The 20000-nt window shown below is 35.1% G+C and overlaps 1 protein-coding gene across 2 annotated transcripts in view; it reads left to right on the forward strand.

The window, feature by feature from the left end:
- Positions 1–20000, forward strand: part of LOC122363047 (protein unc-13 homolog C) — a 138025-nt gene that overhangs the window by 72628 nt on the left and 45397 nt on the right. For both annotated transcript variants that reach the window (XM_043264911.1, XM_043264912.1), the window contains exons 19-20: positions 1496–1581; positions 19384–19510. In XM_043264911.1, the coding sequence (XP_043120846.1) occupies positions 1496–1581; positions 19384–19510 (213 nt within the window). The remainder of the gene's footprint in view (positions 1–1495; positions 1582–19383; positions 19511–20000) is intronic.

Consider the following 20000-nt stretch of genomic DNA (forward strand, 5'->3'; position numbering starts at 1 on the left):
TTTACAGAAGCAAACGTCGCGTGAACGACATTTCATGCTGAATTTAAGTCACTGCTGTACTGTATTATCTGAACATCGCTGGCGAGAGGACAGCGTGGATGGTCAGTCCGAACCGTTTGAAAACCAAATTGGATTTCTATGCTTCGTGAGAGTCTAAAATTCATTGCGGTCAATGAGAGAGACGCTCGCTAATGAAGCGCAGTAAATGATCGCGTCCCTTCCATCGCTAAGAGAGAGACGGCGTTCGTGACCGGCTGCGTTCGCTCGCGTCCATCTCCGAGCTTCTTCTGTCGCTCCTGAAGCAATTAAAGCGTGTTTGGTCTGGTGTAGATTGATCTGAGATTGTCTTTGATCAGTGGGAGAGCGGAGAACCGATCGCTTGGCTCGCTGATACGGTACGGCAGCGGTTGCCATGGAAACAGCTCGTGCGGCGGGAAGTGAGCAGTGCATGCTCGTATGTGCAAAAACACACGCGTGTAACATGGGACGGGAACCTTGTATACCTCTCTTCTCTCTGTCACTGATGGTGTGTGTGTGTGTGTGTGTGTGTGTGTGTGTGTGTGTGTGTGTGTGTGTGTGTGTGTGTGTGTGTGTGTGTGTGTGTGTGTCTGCAGCAGAAGACCAGACCTCTAAAACCAAAATTTATGTATTTATTATGATAATTCATTTTCATCCAGTTTCATGCCTAGCTATTATTCATAGCTTCATTTTTTTGTCTTTCTTGCTAGATTAATACAAAATACAAATAAATAAATAAATAAATAAATAAAATTCTTTGAATATATTCAAATGGGTTTTTTTGTAGATATATCTTTAAAAAAATGATTAATTCTTAAAATAAAACCTTTTAAAAATATTTTTAACGCATTTGTTATGCCGTTCATTTCAATAATTTCCTTCTTTTTGATTTAGGAATTTATTTACGTTTATAAAATATATTTAATTTGTTAATTACTTTTAGCAAAAATATTTAAAATAAAAGTTTTTAAAATATTTTAAAACATTATGCAATTAATTTCAATAATTTCTTTCTTTTTTTGAGATGTATTTATTTTAACAAATTGTAAACAATTCTAATAGGCCTATTAACATTTATTTTAACAAATCTATTGCAACATTCATCTTTTTATTCTTTTTTCTTTCTTTATATAGACAATAAAATAAAAATAATAAAAATCATTAAAATTTATATTTAAGAAAAATATTATGATTACTTCATTCCTTTAAACACAAATGTAATTTTCATTCTTGAATTTAATATTTATTTATTTTTAGATATTTAATAAAAATTATAAGAATAAAAAGCCATTAAAATGCATTCAACCAATTTATTAATATACAAAAAGTTTACAATTATTTAATTATTATGTATTTTATAATTTTTAAAATAATAATTAATTCTAATTAGTCGCTCTGTGTGATATGTATCTTTAAGTTGTTTTAAGAGCAGGACGCCTCTGACGGAGTGATGATGTCTGTTTTTATTTCATTTCAGGTTCCCTCAAGAGCTGAATATGGGCAGAATCAGTGCTGAAATCATGTGGAACCTCTTCGCTTTGGATATGAAGTACGCAATGGAGGGTGAGTTTCTCTGAGGGCTTGCTGCTGTGCTTTCTGTTCAGATCCGAGAGCAACACGTGTCTCAAATCCACTCGAGGGTTTGAGACACAACATAAGGATTCAAGGAGATATATATTGTTGGGTTTGGTAGCATGCTATAATGTGATGATATATAAACGCCATATGCTAATGAGCGGTGATGTCGAAATCGTGCTTTATGAGGGAGGTTTTTTGTGAAATGATCGGGCTGGTCTGGAGAGGGGGTTTCTGTTGTGTTGTTTGTGACGCTGACCGTGTGGCATCAGTGTTTTATGGATAAATAACTCTCTAGGATTCAGATTCACCTGCAAAATTTCCTTCAACCACAGATGGTCTGCTGTCAAAGGCTCACACACACACACACACACACACTGCTGCGCCTCGGACCACAGATTGTCTGCTTGGACAGCTAAGAGAATGAAAGGTCACACACACACACACACACACACACACACACACACACACCAGAGCATTTAAAATGCAGTTCCCTCTGATTCAATCTTACATTGACTTATTTTGAAATAAAGTTAACGCAAACCCTCAAAGACAGCATTTTTCTTTCTTGAAGTCTGTATTTTTTCGGGTTTTCATAATTAGTAACGCATCCTGCATCCTCTGTATCTTTTCATAAATCATCTCCATGCATTGTTAATTCATGAGCACGCTTTTAGAGACAGTGATGCATAAAACAGTAAGACACAGGGAACTTGCTTTTGATCTTGCATATCTTCTCAAAGCGTGAGCCTGAAAAGTTGAGCCTTAAAATGTAATTCGGCAACTTTATTTGTTTTAAGGTTAATTTGACGCCATTATAAATTTATTAAGAATGTGTTTATGCAGTGTGTGTGTGTATGTGTGTGTGTGTGTGTGTGTGTGTGTGTGTGTGTGTGTGTGTGTGTGTGTGTGTGTGTGTGTGTGTGTGTGTGTGTGTGTGTGTGTGTGTGTGTGTGTGTGTGTGTGTGTGTGTGTGTGTGTGTGTGTGTGTGTGTGTGTGTGTGTGTGTGTGTGTGTGTGTGTGTGTGTGTGTGTGTGTGTGTGTGTGTGTGTGTGTGTGTGTGTGTGTGTGTGTGTGTGTGTGTGTGTGTGTGTGTGTGTGTGTGTGTGTGTGTGTGTGTGTGTGTGTGTGTGTGTGTGTGTGTGTGTGTGTGTGTGTGTGTGTGTGTGTGTGTGTGTGTGTGTGTGTGTGTGTGTGTGTGTTTATGTGATTGTGTAGTTTAATTGCAGTTTTACCAACGGATGTGTGTGTGTGTGTGTGTGTGTGTGTGTTTTGTGTGTGTTTGTGTGTCTGTGTGTGTGTGTGTGAAGTAAACTTTAAATAAACAAGTAATAATGTTTGTACATGAAATACTGATTAAATTTGAAGCTGTTTTGGTGAATTATGAATATTTTAAATTGCAGTTTTGTTGAGGGTACAGTACTACAATGACTTCAAGCATTTCAGAAAAATACTATTAGTCAATTGCTACCTGGCCAACGGTTTGGTTATTAACATTTTTGGGGGTTATTTTTTAGATGTTTTGAGTCTCTTTTCTGAAGAGAACTTTAAATGAAACAAGTAACTTTTTTACACATGAAATACTCTCGATCTAAATCTCAAGCTGTTTTGGTGAATTATGAATATTAAAGGGTCAGTTGACTCATAAATAAAAACTGAGGGTTATGTTCAGAACAATGACATCATGCACGGAAATGAAAAATACACAGTCACACACACACACAGACACAAACACACATTCTTTAAAACATCTTCCTTTGTGTTCAGCACCTCGAGAAGCTCACACACACACACACACAGCCAACCACGTGAGTTTTATTTTTGTGTGAACTGTCTCTTTAAGAAAGAAAAAACAAACACTGATGCTGTGAGACTTATGGTGAGGTTCAGAACTCATCGACTGCGCAATGACACACACACACACACACACACACACACACACACACAACAGGGATGACCTGCAGCCGATGTCCTTCTGTTGTTTCTGTGGCATTTATGTTTGCTTGCACACCCACACACACACACACACACACACACACACACACACACACACACACACAGCATCTGTTTCACAGGTTACAGGACCATCTTTAGGTTGCCATAGGAACCAGGTGTCAATCTATAGATTTCACACACACACACACACACACACACACACAGTTAGCGCACACCTCTCAGAGCCTCTGCTGGCATTTCTTATTAATTCGGATTGACATGTCACCATGAGATGTCGCAGAAAAGAAAAGCTCAAACCTTTGTGCAGTTTTATTTTCCCTTCATCTGTGTTTTTCTGGAGGGCGCATTCGGAAATCTCTCTTTCATTTGAATATAATCCAGATTAGTTTGTGTTGTCATGTTGACATTGATGTGAGGCAGAACGCATTTGCTTTAAAGCACGGAAACACACACACACACACACACACACACACACACACACACACACACACACACACACACACACTTTTTTGGATCACACACACACACACACTTTTTTTTTGATTTAGCGTTTGTGTTTTGTCTGCGTCTGGGTGTTTGTTTCTACTTTTCTGTTGTCTGTGTTCTGAGACGGGGACCGTCATATTAACTCTGTGTCTACTGTACACTAGATAGACTGCATATTATGAAAATTGTTGGCTGTTCCACAAATTGCTTTTTGATAAATACATAAACGTAATACATCAAAACCATAGTTTCTCTGAAATATCTGAAAAATACTCATCTCATTTGCGCTGTATCCTCACCGTGTATGATATAAATAACCACATTTTATCGATCTCATCTGGCACCGGGTGCTAAAATATTGACATTTTCTGCTCAGCAGAATAATATTATCGGTTCTGCATTGAAATCCCAGCATGCGCTCATTTCTGTGCGCCGAAATATTACAGAAATGTAAGCTAGAAGCAAACCCGGCTCTTACGTCACACCGGATCGAAATCTGTTCTTCTTCAGCGCTGTGAATAGAAAAGATCTGCAGTAAAAAAAGCCCATGTATTTAATGTATTCAGTGCTTAGTGTGAAATGAGCATAATGCAGTACTGAGCCATGAACTTTACTAAGAGTCGAAATCTGTCGTTTCATTGGTTCAGCAGAAAACAAGTACAGTGTTGTACAAAGTACTTGAATGGAAACGGGCGTATATGTAAATATAGAGAGTAATCTATAATAAGATGCGTTTGCATGCAAAGAAACAGCCCTCCCCGCCACCGGGTCCTCTGGAGTGAATGGGTGCCGTCGGAATGAGACTCTGAAACGTCGCAATGATCCGTCGGTTAACATCCGTCGGAGACAAAAGCTGAAAGGAAAACATAACTAAGGTGTTTGTAGCTAAAATATGACTCTTTCTCCAGTAAATAAAAAAATCTTCTGAATCAGGTGAGAAATCTGAACCGGCTCGAAACAAATATGTGGCTGGATTTTGATGCGAGAGACACTTTTTCACCGGACTTTTAATAATGGAGTCGTTCTTTGTCTTCTCAAGATGAAAATAATCTACTGTGTGCACTGCTTTAAAGGTGAGCTATTCCTTTAACCGATGCACTGGAGCGCTGCGCATTATCTTTATCAGCTGTTTGGACTCTCATTCCGACGGCACCCATTCACCGCAGACGCTGATGCAGTGAAAGGTTTGTCTGTGCTCGGACTGGTCTATGCGTGAGCGACTCCTTTAAAGCTCTGGAGGAGGATTCACGTAAATGACTGAATGAAGGGTTCATCGCTCGGCCAGGTTTAAGTGAGACACCGAGCGCGTGAGTCCGGGTGAGACGGAGTTCACGTGCAGCGCTCTCAAATAAGAAGCGTGTTGTGTTTTGTTTGCTTTGCACGCGTCTTGCTCGTCATGCAGATGAAACACATTCACAACCAAACCAGTCAGGGGTTTTATTAGAAGACGGTGTTTGCTTTGTGCAACTTGTCAGTTTCCTTTTGCTTCAGGGCGAAATCTTCTGCACACACACACACACACACACACACACACTGGTGTGTTTCTGGTGATGGGTTTATGCGTGCAGCGGCTCTTTAAATGCTCCAGACGTCGTATGTCAATATGTCAATCAAACGATGGAGAAAAGTTAGCGGCCGGGTTCATGTTCACGTCCTGTATTTAAAAGAGCTGATTTTTTTAGACCGATGCTGTAACCGAACACGAGAGAGGGGAATGCATGCAAATTGCTTTCAGCACAGATTTTATGGGCACGCTTGTGTCGTTATCTGATTTGCATAACTCTTTTAGTGAATCACTATCAGTCGGCGCTATTAATTCCTAGTGACTCCGTCCAGCAGCGCTTGCACTCTTCAGGAAGTCAATATACTCCGTCTATTTATAGTGAACGCTGCATATTAAACTGGGAGATATGAGCGTGCTTGGGTTTACAATGCTCTTTATATTTTGCAATAAAATACTTTATAATTCTTAGTGCTTTAAAATGCGGGGTTTGCCGTTTATTTGTAATTTTTTTGTGAAATTTAATACAGGATTTTGCACAAAAACGTTTTCGTATTTTGAAAGACCGATCAAAAATGCTTTGTTATTATCATGTTATATATTATTCGGAAATCGGTCTAAATGCCGATTGCTGTCAGTGTTGAAGATAATATATTTTTAATAGTTTTATACTTTTACAAACAGCATTTACTTGAAGCAGGGATATTTTAGCATTATGAATGCATTTACAATAATGTCGCTTTTGATTAATTTAGCGCATTTGCTGTAAAAATGAATTGAATTGATATAAATGAAGAATATTACAAGGTTTGAATGGCAATGTATATTCATGAGTTTTAATGTCAGAAAATTCCTGCTTAATTGTCCAAATAACAGTTTAAATTAGTGTCATTTAACCTAACTGATGAAAACTGTTTTCCAAAGTCACGTAAAGTGCATCTAGAGATTTTAATCTGTTTTCCAGCAAACAAAAGCAATCGAGTTTGTATTTGCTCTCATTACGCTTGAGATGCGAATCATTTCTCGCGCAAAACTTTGTTCCCCACGGCATCCGCCGCTTAGTGAGTCGCGTCTCTTCTCGACTCGATGAAGTCAAGTCGTGCCCGTCGTCCTCCAGGGGTCACTTCCTCCAAACGGACAGAACTAACTCTCTCTGACCCGTTTATTCATTTAGAAACTCCTACCCAGAAGCACTTAGGAGCGCACGCGTTGTTTCTCGCCTAATAGAGACTTTGATGTGCTCCGTTGGGCTCCCCGAGGCCGCTCGGCTGGAAGATGAAGGTGCTTCAACACAGGACTGGAGACAAGCTAATGTGTTACTAATTACAGACTGAAGGATGGCAGGTGCGTGCATGCGAAGTTCATTCTGCACCACTTTACTTTTCTTTTAAAGCGATACGCTTGTGAAAAGCATGCTTTTATATAAGCGCTTATGCAAATATCGTACGCTGGAAAAAAATGCACGTAAAAGCTCGCTCAAACATTTCTAGCAATTAATTGCAAAGAAATAGCACACATTGAAGTAAAAAAAAAAACATTAAAATAGAAAAATGCTATTGTAATTGTTATTTACAGTTATAAATATATATAAATTGTAAGCTAAATTCATATTAAATGCAGTGTTTTTGACCTAATTAGCATTTTTGGTCAACTAATATATCTATATGTTTTTGTAATTTTTGTAAAGTAGCAATTTAGTGAATTAAAAAATATTACAGTTAATATTATAACACACTACAGTAACAGTTATAATCAGGGATTGTACATTTAAAATATTAGTATGCTAGTAAATAAGTGTGCTTCTTTAAAACAGAAAAAACTTTTAAATTGACATTAAACAGTGTATGTGTGTGTATGTTTTCATTAATATAATACTTATTATGGTTTTAAATATATTACAAAAGTGATAGTATGTATAAATAAAAGTGCTGTAAAACGATTATTCAGATTATATATATATATATATATATATATATATATATATATATATATATATATATATATATATATATATATATAATATATAAAATATTATTTATGTATATATTCTATATATATATAGAAATATAAACATGTAAATACAAAAAATCTATACACATATATTATGTGACAAAAATAATATAATATATATATATATATATATATATATATATATATAATTTTTTTGTTCAATTTAGTGTGTTATCTTTGCTGTAATAATGAATATTATTATATAACAGATTAATGTCAGCAAAAGACACAGTTTTGATCATTATGTACAACTTCTTCTCTTCTTCGAGAAACTGTAAAGTCAATATTAAGCCTAACTTTTGTCAGAAGAAAGAAAGTTTGTTCAGTAGTAGTGGCAGAATTAAAATGTTCTTAAAGTATTGGCTCTCATCTGGACCATCACGAGAGCCCTGGGCGGGCTTGTTTGACGACACACAGCTCGAGTCGATGTGGGAGCGACAGACGGGACGATTTTTATTTTCTGCGGCACGAGGGGAGACCATTGTTGTGAAAATTGTTCGTTGAGCTGTGAAATTGTTCCCGAGTCCTTCTCCGAGGAGGAGGTCTGGTTTGTGTGTGTCGTCCCGGCCGGACGTTCAAGACCACTGAGATAGAGAATAATCCAAAAACAGCGGCCGAGACCGATGTACAAGCTCCGTAAACTGGAATGAGGTGCGGAGATGTTTGTAGAGCGTCTAAAAGCATGGGGTGCGAAAAGAGTCTGAACTCTTGGAAAAAACTGCATGTTATTTAAGTGTTTTTACAATACAGAAGTGTTCGAAACTCACCAAACAGCCGCAAAGCAGTAAAACGAAGTCGGTTTTCATCGCTTCAGTCGTGACAAAAAAACAACATTTATTTATTATAAAAACTAAAAAGAAGTTCCCGTGTTAATTACAGCAAGTAGCACGTGATTAGTGAGATCCTGACATTTATAATCTGAAAATCTTGTTTTATTTATAGCTTTTCATTGCAGCTCTGAAAAAGCAAAGCTTATTTCTCAAGTGTGTTCATGCATCTTTTTTATATATATATATGATACGTTTTGCGTAATGCGGTGACATCCGAAACGTTAATCGTCTCTTAAAGGAGCAGTTCACCCAAAAATGTAAACTTGCTGTAAATGTGCTCATCTTCGGGTCTTTAGGATGAGTTTGATCCTTCATGAGGTTTGGAGGTCAATGGATGCTCCGCGGCGAATGGGTGCCGTCAGATTGAGCGTCCAGAACAGCTGATAAAAGCATGCCAATAATCCACATCAGCCGGAGAGAAACAAATGCGGCAGTTTTTATCAGCTGTTCGGACTCTCATTCTGACGGCACCCATTCACATCCATTGCTGAGACGCTGATTTCTCCAAATCTGATAAAGAAACGAACCCATCCTACTCGTGGATGTCCTAACCAGGTGAACGGCGGTCAATGTTCACGCAGGATGAGCTGTTCCTTCGCAGTGCCCCTGTTATTGATTATGAAAAGTTGGTATTCAGATTTTGCGAGTCCTACAGTTCAGGTTTTGTTTGGGACCAGGAACAGCCCGGCCCGAGCGTGATCTTGCAGGACAATCCAGAGCAAAAAAGCTTAGTTTTTTTGGAAACATCAGCATTTACCTGTTAGGATCCATTAATGAAGAGGTCAGTCTGTGTTAATCTTCATGTTTAGCAACCCTAACGCTCTGTAAGACTTTCCTCTAATCAAGCCGGACCTGGTGACACGGCCGTTAATCTTTTCCGCTCTTTGCTCGTATCGATTGACTGTTAATCTCAATGAAATCTCCATTCTCTGTGTTTTTGTACAGGAACAGCTCATGAATGCATCTTCTCCTGTGGCTCTTTTCGCTGGCGTCTGAGATAGTCCGGTGCTGTGTGTGATAAATGATGATCCTGAGTGGATTAGATAGTCTGTGATGCTGTGTGTGATAAATGATGATCCTGAGTGGATTATTTTGCTGTTCTGTGATGCTCGTTGTGTCCTTACTGTTGTGTTTTGGGTGCTTTTTAACAGATTGCTGTTTGTTATATAGCTGCTAATTAAAAAAACTTTTAGGGACAGCCCATAATACCTCGTTTTATAATATATATATATATATTTATATATCTTAATCAAGTAGTTATATATATATATATATATATATATATATATATATATTTATTTATTTTTATTATTATTATTTATTTTTTTTTTTTTCCAGGCCCTTGTTCGAAACGAAAATGTAAATATATTTTTTCTTTTATCTTTTATTTTTTTATTAATTTATTATTATTATGTATTTTACATATTTTAGATATTATTTATTTAACTTTTTTTTCTTTGCTTTAGTATGCTTTTTGTCAAGTCCTGCACAGGTCACTGTCACTGTGTTTTATCTTATTTTGCCAAGTTTTTCTTTAGTACAAATTATGGTCAATGCATTTTATTTTATTTTATTAATCTATTTCAGAATTATTTTTATTTTCTCCTGTGACCCCCCCAACACAGTTTTAATTTTTTTATTTTTATTTAATTATTTTTACTTTGTTTTTTTTTCAGTTTCTGTCCATCACAGGTCACTCTCAATGTGTTTTATGTTTTCTTGCTATTGATGTCATAGTTTTTTGTTTTTGTTTTTTTCAGTATAAGTCACTGTCCATGTGTTTTTTTAATTTTATTTTTATTTGTAATTTTATATACATTTTATTTTTGCCACAGCACAGGTATTTTTCACATTACATTTAATATTTATATTTGTGTATTTATTTGCTGCGCTGGATCTCAGTTCATAGGTTTGAGTTGAGCAGAAAGCAGAGTCTCTTAAAGAGTCTGTTAAAGAAAATGAATTGGGTTTCTACTTGTTTGCGGTACCTCGGGGACTGATGAAAAACAGTCCTTTCTGTTCAGAAGAGGGCAGCAATGACGAGATGGCTTGATTTTCTGAATCTAATGACTGGTTCTGGGAGTTATCAGCTTCACAAACACTCCAGGGAGAAGTGAAACTCACACACTTGGGAAATGTTAACGTTTGCATAACATTTTATACTATATATGTATATAAATGATATATTTTTACAGTGTAGAGAATTGTGGTGTCTTTTGGAAAGCAAGGTTTTATGAAATTTAAAAGGTGTGTAATTAGTGTATGGTTTGTGCTTCTGCTGTTTGAGTGACAGGTTTCTGAAAGAAGGAAAGATTTAGTGTGTAGGCCGTGGAAAAAGCTCACAAACTTTTCCTTCAACGGTTTTCACATTTATGCATGAGCTGTTTTGTTTCATTCGAAAGCCACAGCGTGACATTTTATAAGTCGCGTCTGCAGATAAAACCATGACCTGATCTGCAAACGAAATGAGAAAGTGTTGACTGTGGCTTTAGCTGTTTGGCAGCCGACATGAAGATTCAGAGAGCGTCTGATTGTGTGTGTGTGTGTGTGTGTGTGTGTGTGTGTGTGTGTGTGTGTGTCGATTACCACTGTATGTGTGTGCAATCAATGTAAACAAGCAGGCTTGTTGTGTTGAAAGCACCACAGGCAGTCTTTGTGAAACATGATTGTGTCAATCACAATGTGTGTGTGTGTGTGTGTGTGTGTGTGTGTGTGTGTGTGTGTGTGTCATCGGTACATACATGACTGGATAATTGCAGATGTTGGGTGTCATATTCTGTGTTGGTCATATATTGCGATGTTTTGAAGACATCAACTCTGTCTATCTATTCTAGACAACATCGTAAGGATCTCTGGATTCTTTTTATGTTTTGATAATGTTAACGGTGAATGCTAATAAAATATTCCAAATGTCCAAAACAGCACACTAAAAGCTCTGTAAAACCCGGTATCATTAATACAAATCTATATTTACATTAATAAATATAATTAACTAATATATTATAAATAAATAATTGTCATTGTATGGAAATGAGAGTTGTGAACGATAATTTTATTTATAAATAATGTTTTGATAATATTAGTGATAATAATATTATTACGTTTTATAATCAATAATAATTCTTTATTAATGTTGTTTAATTTTTAGTTTATATATTTTAATAATAATAATAATAATAGTATTAATATTTAAAACACTATTTTACATAATAACTTGTTAGTAAGGAAAAATGTATTTACTCTGAACATGATGTGGACAAACATACAAAAAGGACAAATAGCACAATAAAAGCACTGTAAAATTTCAGTATTATTAATATAATCCATATTTCCGTGAATGAACAATAGTTTAAACATAGCATTGAGTAGCGGTTTTCTACTATAACTAATGATAGATAAATAAAAATATTATTTTTGTTGTTTATTTTTATATTTAATCATTTTAAATTACATTTTCGATATTTATAGTAATAATAATAATAATAATAATAATAATAATAATAATAATAATAATAATAATGTTTTATGATTTAGTTTTTCATTTAAATTGTAATAATACTACTGCTACTAATTCTATATTTTAAGAATAATAAATGTTTTCATTTAAATTACACGTTCAAGTTATACATCTACTACTAACAATAAATAAGTAGACTATTGCATAGTGTTTACTGTATATTTTTATTTTAAATTAAATTTTAAATATTGCATGTTCTATATGTTTAATAATAATAGCGAATAATCATATGAAATCATAAATACAGTGTAATATGCGGAAGTTTATTGGGAAAATCCAGAAGTCAGGTTAGGTTAGCAGTGAGGCAGTGAAATCGGCAAACATGTTCAAGGGATGTCCAGATAGCAAAGACGGCAAAACAGGCAATGGGTCGTAACACAAAACATCAATCCAATCAGGTTACCAGAATACAAGGGTGATCCGAAGAGACAACGGTCAGAATAAACAGGCAAGGTCAGACACAAGATAGCAGTCAGAATAAATCAAACTGGCAATACTACAATGTGGGCTCTAGCTTTATGCTGAGCAAACAGGAAATGAGCACAGAGGGAGTGGAGGCTGAAGGCTCCCTCTGCTGGCGTGGAGTTACTGAACCGACAGACATGTACGTCCTCGTGGTCGTGGTGCTGGACGGTCGGGTCTGGCTCGATGAAGCTCCTCGATGAGAGAGGGATCCAGTATATCCCGGGCAGCTACCCATGATCTCTCCTCCGGTTCGTATCCCTCCCAGTCCACCAAGTATTGGAGCCGACCCCCTCTCCGTCGCGAGTCCAGTAACAATTCCCGTCAATATCGAGATGGCCGGGGTCAGCTCCCGGGTGGACCGGTTTCAGGAGCGAGACGTGAAAGGACGGGAGGTTCGATAATTAGCGGGAAGCTCGAGCTGGTACGTTACTTTGTTAATCTGCTTTACAATCTTGAAAGGACCAACGTACCTTGGTAAAACAGGCTGTAACACAAGCCGTGACACACTTCCTGCTGGGCGACCGCAGCTTGATGTCTCGCGTCGAGAGCCAGACACGTTGTCCAGGTTGGTAGGGAGAGTGTGGGCGTCGTCTTCGATTAGCTTGGATCTCCTGATTCCTGACGGCTCTTTGAAGACTCACATGACGGATCCACTCGTCGACGGCAGGTACAGGGGAGGGTTCTCCGGACCACGGGAACATAGGAGGTTGATAGCCCAGGACACACTGGAAGGGGGTTAATCCTGTAGATGCGTTCGTGAGGAAATTCTGAACGTATTCCGCCCAGGGCAGAAATTCGGACCGCTCACGGCTGCAATACGAGCGTAGATAACGTCCTTTATCCTGGCTTAGCCATTCGCTTGAGGACGATCCAACTGAAAACAGAAGGCTCTCCATACCTGCATTGGGGACCTATGTCACTGACAATTTTCTCCAAAGTCCGGAACCTATTCAAAGAACGCCAGAGCTGTCTCCATGGCAGAAGGGAGGCCCTTCATAGAGATGAGTCGGTAAGCCTCAGAGAACCTATCAATAAGGACAAGCATGGCAGTGTGATTGTTCGAGGCAGGGAGATCGGTAATGAAGAAGGTGGTAAGGTTTGACCAGAGGCGTTGAGGAATCGGTAGTGGTTTGAGTAAGCCAGGTGGTAATTCTTCTGGGGGTCTTAGACTGTGCGCACACTTGACAAGACATGGAGGGCCAACAGAATGAAGTTTGGACTAATTGGAGAGTTACCTGGATGTCCAGCGGTGAGGGAAGTACGGACCCACTGCATGACGCGTTGATGAAGGTTCTCTGGTTCTCTGGTGCAGGGGCTGGTTCCGCCTGTTGTTCTCCTTGGATCTCCTCCATTATGTCTCAAGAAACTGGAGCTAACATCGCAGTGGGAGGCAGGATAGAATCAGCTACCTCACGTCGGCGCGGTAGAGTTACCGTGAACTGGAATCTGGTAAAGAACAAAGCCCACCTAGCCTGGCGGGGATTCAAACGTTTGGCCCTTTTCTATATATTCAAGACTCTTGAAGAGTCTGTGTTTACCTGGAATGGGTGTTTGGCTCCAGTGACGCCGCTCCTCAATTGCTGTAAACAATGTGTTATGCTGGGCGAACAGGAAATGAGCGCAGAGGAAGTGGAGACGAGTCAGTACACGTCGGATCTTCACGTGAAGCTTCACCTACTTCATCCTACAGTACATAAGATGATCAAATCTCGATTGCTTTTATCATATGAACTGTATCATTGCAGAGAGATATCGTCGACATTAATATCCAGATTTTCTGTAAACACATAAATGTGACTCGACTCGTTTTGTTCGCAGCGTTTGTTTAATCGTTGCCCGATTAGTTCAGCGCCGGGTAAGGGTATCGTTCCTCAGGAGAGACGTGGAAGCTGTCGCTGAGCTCTGTCGAAACGCATTTAGGATTTCATTATCACGTCTTCTTATTGCTGTACTTTTCATTTGGCTCGAGTAATTGCGCCCGCCGTCGTGAATAAATGGCATCTTAATGCATTCATAATAGAGAAGCATTAGCAGGGGAGCGGAGAGAGGCATGTAGTGCGCTGGGTTTATTAGTGGAGTCGGTGTCTGGACCCTTCTGACCCTCGGTGTTTACCCACAATGCCTTCTGCTCTCCAGCACACAGAGGGGGTTTGTTTGAGGACAGTTATTAGAGTTAAATCGATTTGGGATTGTTGATGATGGCAAAAGCAGTCATTTTGTTTTATTCATTACATTTTTAACTATCAGCTATGTCTGTGATCACTTTTTTAGTCTGTTATCGTTCCTTTTTTCATATTCATATTGTGTTTTCATTGTTCTTTAAAGGCATTATACGTGTACTGTTATTATTACTAACAATAACTGATGTAATAATTGATGTATTTAGTGTGTGTTTATGATTATAATATCAAGAAGAGATATTTATCATTTAAGATTATTAATTTATTTCATTTTAATGCATTTCTTCTTATTATTGTTGTGCATTAGAATCGAAACATTTTACAACAACTTTTTTTATTTTTTAATACTTATTTATGTTAACATGTTATTATTATCATTAATAAGAATGATTGCATTTATAATATATATATATATATATATATATATATATATATATATATATATATATATATATATATATATATATATATATATATAATTTCTTACATTTTTTACAAAATTTGATTTGATGTTTTTAAACAATTATTTATTTTATTAATTTATGAATATTATTATTATGAATTATTTAGAATGGTTTATTTTTTATTTTTATATTAAAGCATTTCATTAACAACATAACAACACAGTAACTGTTTCATTAACACAAATCTAATTATTTATTATTTGAATGTATTGTTATCATTTGTGATGTATTAATGTTATCGGTGGTGGAGGTGTTGTGACGGTCCGTCAGGGAACATGTTGTGGGTTCTGGAGGAGAACGGTGCTGATGCTGATAGCCTGCAGGAGCCGTGATTAAACCTCTGCTGTCAGACAACATCACATCGAACTCTTCTGAACATCCACCAATCTCACTGAAACAAATCACATTTCACTGGATATAGACTAAACAAATAACACTGCCAGAGTCAGGAAATGTGCTGTAGTTTTAGTTGTATATATATATATATATATATATATATATATATATATATATATATATATATATATATATATATATATATAATTTTAAAGTTTATTATTATTTTTATAATTATTTTATCCCAAGGTAAACAAAAAAAAAAATAAGGAATGTTGCTGCTATATATATACATAAGTAAAAAAATACAACCATAATATAGTATGCAGAATTAATGCAAAATGTACTGACGTTTTTATATTTTATTTTGCTTCAAGCTAAATATTAGTATTTTATTTTTAATTTTTTAAAAAATTTTGTACCATGATCTTTTGAGTTCTCATTATGATATATATATATATATATATATATATATATATATATATATATATATATATATATATATATATATATATATATATAATTTATTTTTTTTTTTGGCATGCTGATTTTAAGTACTGCGATTCCCAATTTGTATAAATTCAATACAACCGTGATGTCTAATGCAGAATAAATCCAGCATACTCATCTCAATATTTTTTTTTAATTGCAAACAAATAATGTCTGGAAATACTTACACAACAGGAAATAACGTTTGGCAGGACCAGTCAGTCGGTTTTACTTTTTAATCATTTCTCTCTTCCCGCAAAGCAAAGCTCCCTTTCCTTTATGCAAAAGGTGAACGTTCGTTTCTTTGTTGTTTTTGGAGTGAAATACGACCCTGACGTGTTCCTGGCGGGCTTCACGAGATCCTCTGTTTCAGCGAACCCAGACAGAAATGATTTTTTTCTCCCAGCTTCGCTCTCCGCACAAAAGAGCAGAATGGCTCTAAATGACAGACGGCTGGATTTAAAGGAGGAAAGCAGCAGGTGTTTATCAGGCTCCTCTTTGTGCTGGAAAATATAGATTATGAACGCTTTGATGTTCAAGTGAGAGGCGTTTCTGCTGATGAGGTGTTATATTTTACCCTGTATCTGATATCCTTCAGTCTCTTCCAGAGAAAGAGCGTGGCTCCTTTAAGATAAACGAGCGACTATGGGCACAGATTTAGCACTCAGCGGTGAAACTTCTCCCGGGTTTCACAGTCATTCATTTTAATAATTCATGCAGACGTGCTTCATATAAGCAGGCGTTATTAATGCCGTTCATTATGTGGGGTTTGGAAAACATACGAAGCATTATGGAAATGCAGAGCCGCATAAACCAGCGTTCAATAATGACTTCCACGATGAAATATTCAGTAGGAAGTAATGTACAGTAGTGCTTTGTCTGTGTTGCTCTTCTCTTGCGTAATGCGAGAGAGTTCAGGTAAATATTCAGGTGAAATTAAGGTGAAATTGTTATTTCACTATTTTATGTTTACTATTGCAGTTTTCATTAGTATTCGACTTTTGGTTGAATGTGAGTTTATGTGCTTTTTAAATTATTTTTATTGTCTTTTTGGGTTTCATTGAGATTCATTTAATTTAGATTTATTTCCATTCATTTGTGCTTCAACTCATTTCTAACTTTTGGTGCATGTTAAATTTTCAGCTAAAATGTACATTTTATTTTCAGCTCAATTTAAAAAAAAAAAGAAAGTTTTTAATATTTCTAGTTTTGGTTTTATGTTGTTTAATGCTTCATCGATTGGTTGATCGAGTTAAAATACTTTCTTTTACGTTGTATTTAGAAGTAAGCATAATTTTTATAAAAATCACAATGCAAAAAGTAAAAAACAAACGAAAAAACATACAAATCTTCCTCTTCACAATGCAATTTTTTATTTATTTTATGTTTTTTTATATCAGTTTTATTTCAACTAACACAAATTAGTTCCAGTTTTAGTTTTATTCGCTTGTTCCTTTGTTTTTATTGAATAAATGCATTTGTATTTATTTATTTATTTTATGTTTTTTATGTACTTAATGTTTCTAAAAATCACATTCGAGGCTTTCTTAATACAAAAATTGTGTGTTTTTCTTTTTTTTTTATTATCAAAAGCATTTTTTCTTTCTTTCCCCTTCATTTTATTGAATAAAATGCTTTTTATTATTTTTTGCTTTATTTATTTTATTTATTTATTCAGAAAAGCGCACACGGTTATAAAAATAAGTCCTGATGGGATCTGTGAAGATGTAATGAAATTGTTTTAGTTGATTTATTTCTCTCTAAAATGTGCATGTTGTACAACCAGAAGCCTAGAGAAAGGTAGACTGGTTTCTCTCATGCTCGTGTGATTTTTTTTCTCATTGCAACGTCAGCTTAATGATCTCTGAAGATCTGATGATCTATGATATTAATGCAGCATATTTTTTCCTGGTAAGCGTGTGACTCCTGATCTTTGCTCAGTTGTCGGGGCTCCCGGGAAGCCGTTTAAAGCTGAAGTGAATGAAGGTTTGGGTCCGAGACGAGAGCGTGTCACTTCAGCCGAAGGCTTGAAATCAGAAGTTCACAGAGCAGTGATGAATGAGAGCGGCTAACGCCTTATTAATTATTAACTGACGCTTACATTCAGATGCTGATGAGCGCTGTCTGACGGCTTGAATGTTTGAAAAAGTACGATGAATATTCCAGAAAGGCGGCCTGAAGCTGTCAAGAGACCTTACCGTTATCATAGCGCTGCGTTCTTCATGAGGAGGATACACACAGCGGACATCACTGTGGAGCTGAAACACGCCAGGATTTGTTTTGATGTTATTGTATAATTTATTTTGATATAACTGTATAATGAGTGGCTGACTGTATATCATCACTCTTACCAAAACAGAACAAAACGAAACAAGCAAACTAATATTGAGTAAAAAAGATTTTATTTTAAATATAATACCTGATTTAAAAAATTGACATATAATATATATATATATATATATATATATATATATATATATATATATATATATGCATATATCAATTTAATTTTTTAATTATATATATATATACATATAAATTAAAAATAATTATATATATATATATAATTGTTTTTTATTTTAAAGAAACAATTTTTTTTATATATATATATATATATATATATATATATATATATATATATATATATATATATATATATATATATAAAAAAATTATATTTGACATATTTATATATATATGCATGCTGTAAGATTTGATTTTAAAGAAACAATTTATTACTTTGTTAAATGGGTCAAAAGTAACAGTAACAGCATTTATAATGTTTGAAAAAATTGTTAATAAATTGTTAATATATATATATATATATATATATATATATATATATATATATATATATATATATATATATATATATATATGATTGTTATACTAAATGTTTTTATAATTTAATTAAATCAATCATATTTTGAATTAGTTGTACTACTTACTTTAGTTATAATAATTTACATACATTTTTTATGTATTTTGTATTTTTATTTCAGTTTTCATTTTTTGGTTAGTAATTTTAATGATTTTTATTTAAATTAATTACCGCGGCTACATTTCTCCTTTTCATTTAGCTTGTATTTGAACTCATTTGGGCTGTCAGTTGATTCATTGAGATTAACTACATCCAGAATAAATGTTTTTTTACATACTGTATGTGTGTGTTGTGTGTATGTATATATATACACACACACACACACACACATATATATATACACACACACATTTTGAAAGTATTTACCTGCATTTGCATGTATATCCTTACATTCATATAATTTATATCATATAAAAGTATACATACACAGTGCATACATAATGTAAACAAAAACTATGGTTTTCTTTTTTTATTATTCATTCGGCAGCACCGATATTAACCTTTCTGTTTTATTTCAGCTTTATTTCAGTCGAAGAAGAAGCGCTGAATAATTGCAGCTGTATTTTTAGCTGCTGATAGCACGCACGAGATGTTTGTAGAAGGTCTCCAGGACGTTTCTAAACGTGACTCACTGTCGACTCATGACTCTTTCTCTTCTCTTTTTTTTTTTCCAGAACACGACAAGCATCGTCTATGCAAGAGCACGGAGTACATGAATCTGCACTTCAAAGTCAAATGGTTCCACAACGAGTACGTCCGAGAACTGCCTGCGTTTAAGGGGATTCCTCCGGAGTATTCGCTGTGAGTTTCACATCTTCTCAAATCATTGATATAAACAAAAGTCAAGCTCTATTCCACATTACAGGTTTAAAGCATGAGGAACTATCTACCTATATATATATATATGATGATACCATCATCATACAAAATATATGGCATTTATTTCTAAATAAATGCAAAAATAAAAAAAATAAATAAATAAATAAATAATATATATATATATATATATATATATATATATATATATATATATATATATATATATATATATATATATTTTTTTTTTTTTTTGCATTAATTTAGAAATAAATGCCATATATTTTTTAATTAATGCAAAAAAAAAAAAAAATATATATATATATATATATATATATATATATATATATATATATATATAAACTTAATATATTTTCTTTAATGTATACTTGTATTTTTTTGCAATTTGTTGGGGAGAGTAGTGTTTATGCATCGCTTAAAATAAAATTATTTGCAAAAAGTGCTTTTGAAATCC

Source organism: Puntigrus tetrazona, chromosome 18, assembly GCF_018831695.1.
Source record: "Puntigrus tetrazona isolate hp1 chromosome 18, ASM1883169v1, whole genome shotgun sequence".
NCBI lineage: Eukaryota > Metazoa > Chordata > Actinopteri > Cypriniformes > Cyprinidae > Puntigrus > Puntigrus tetrazona.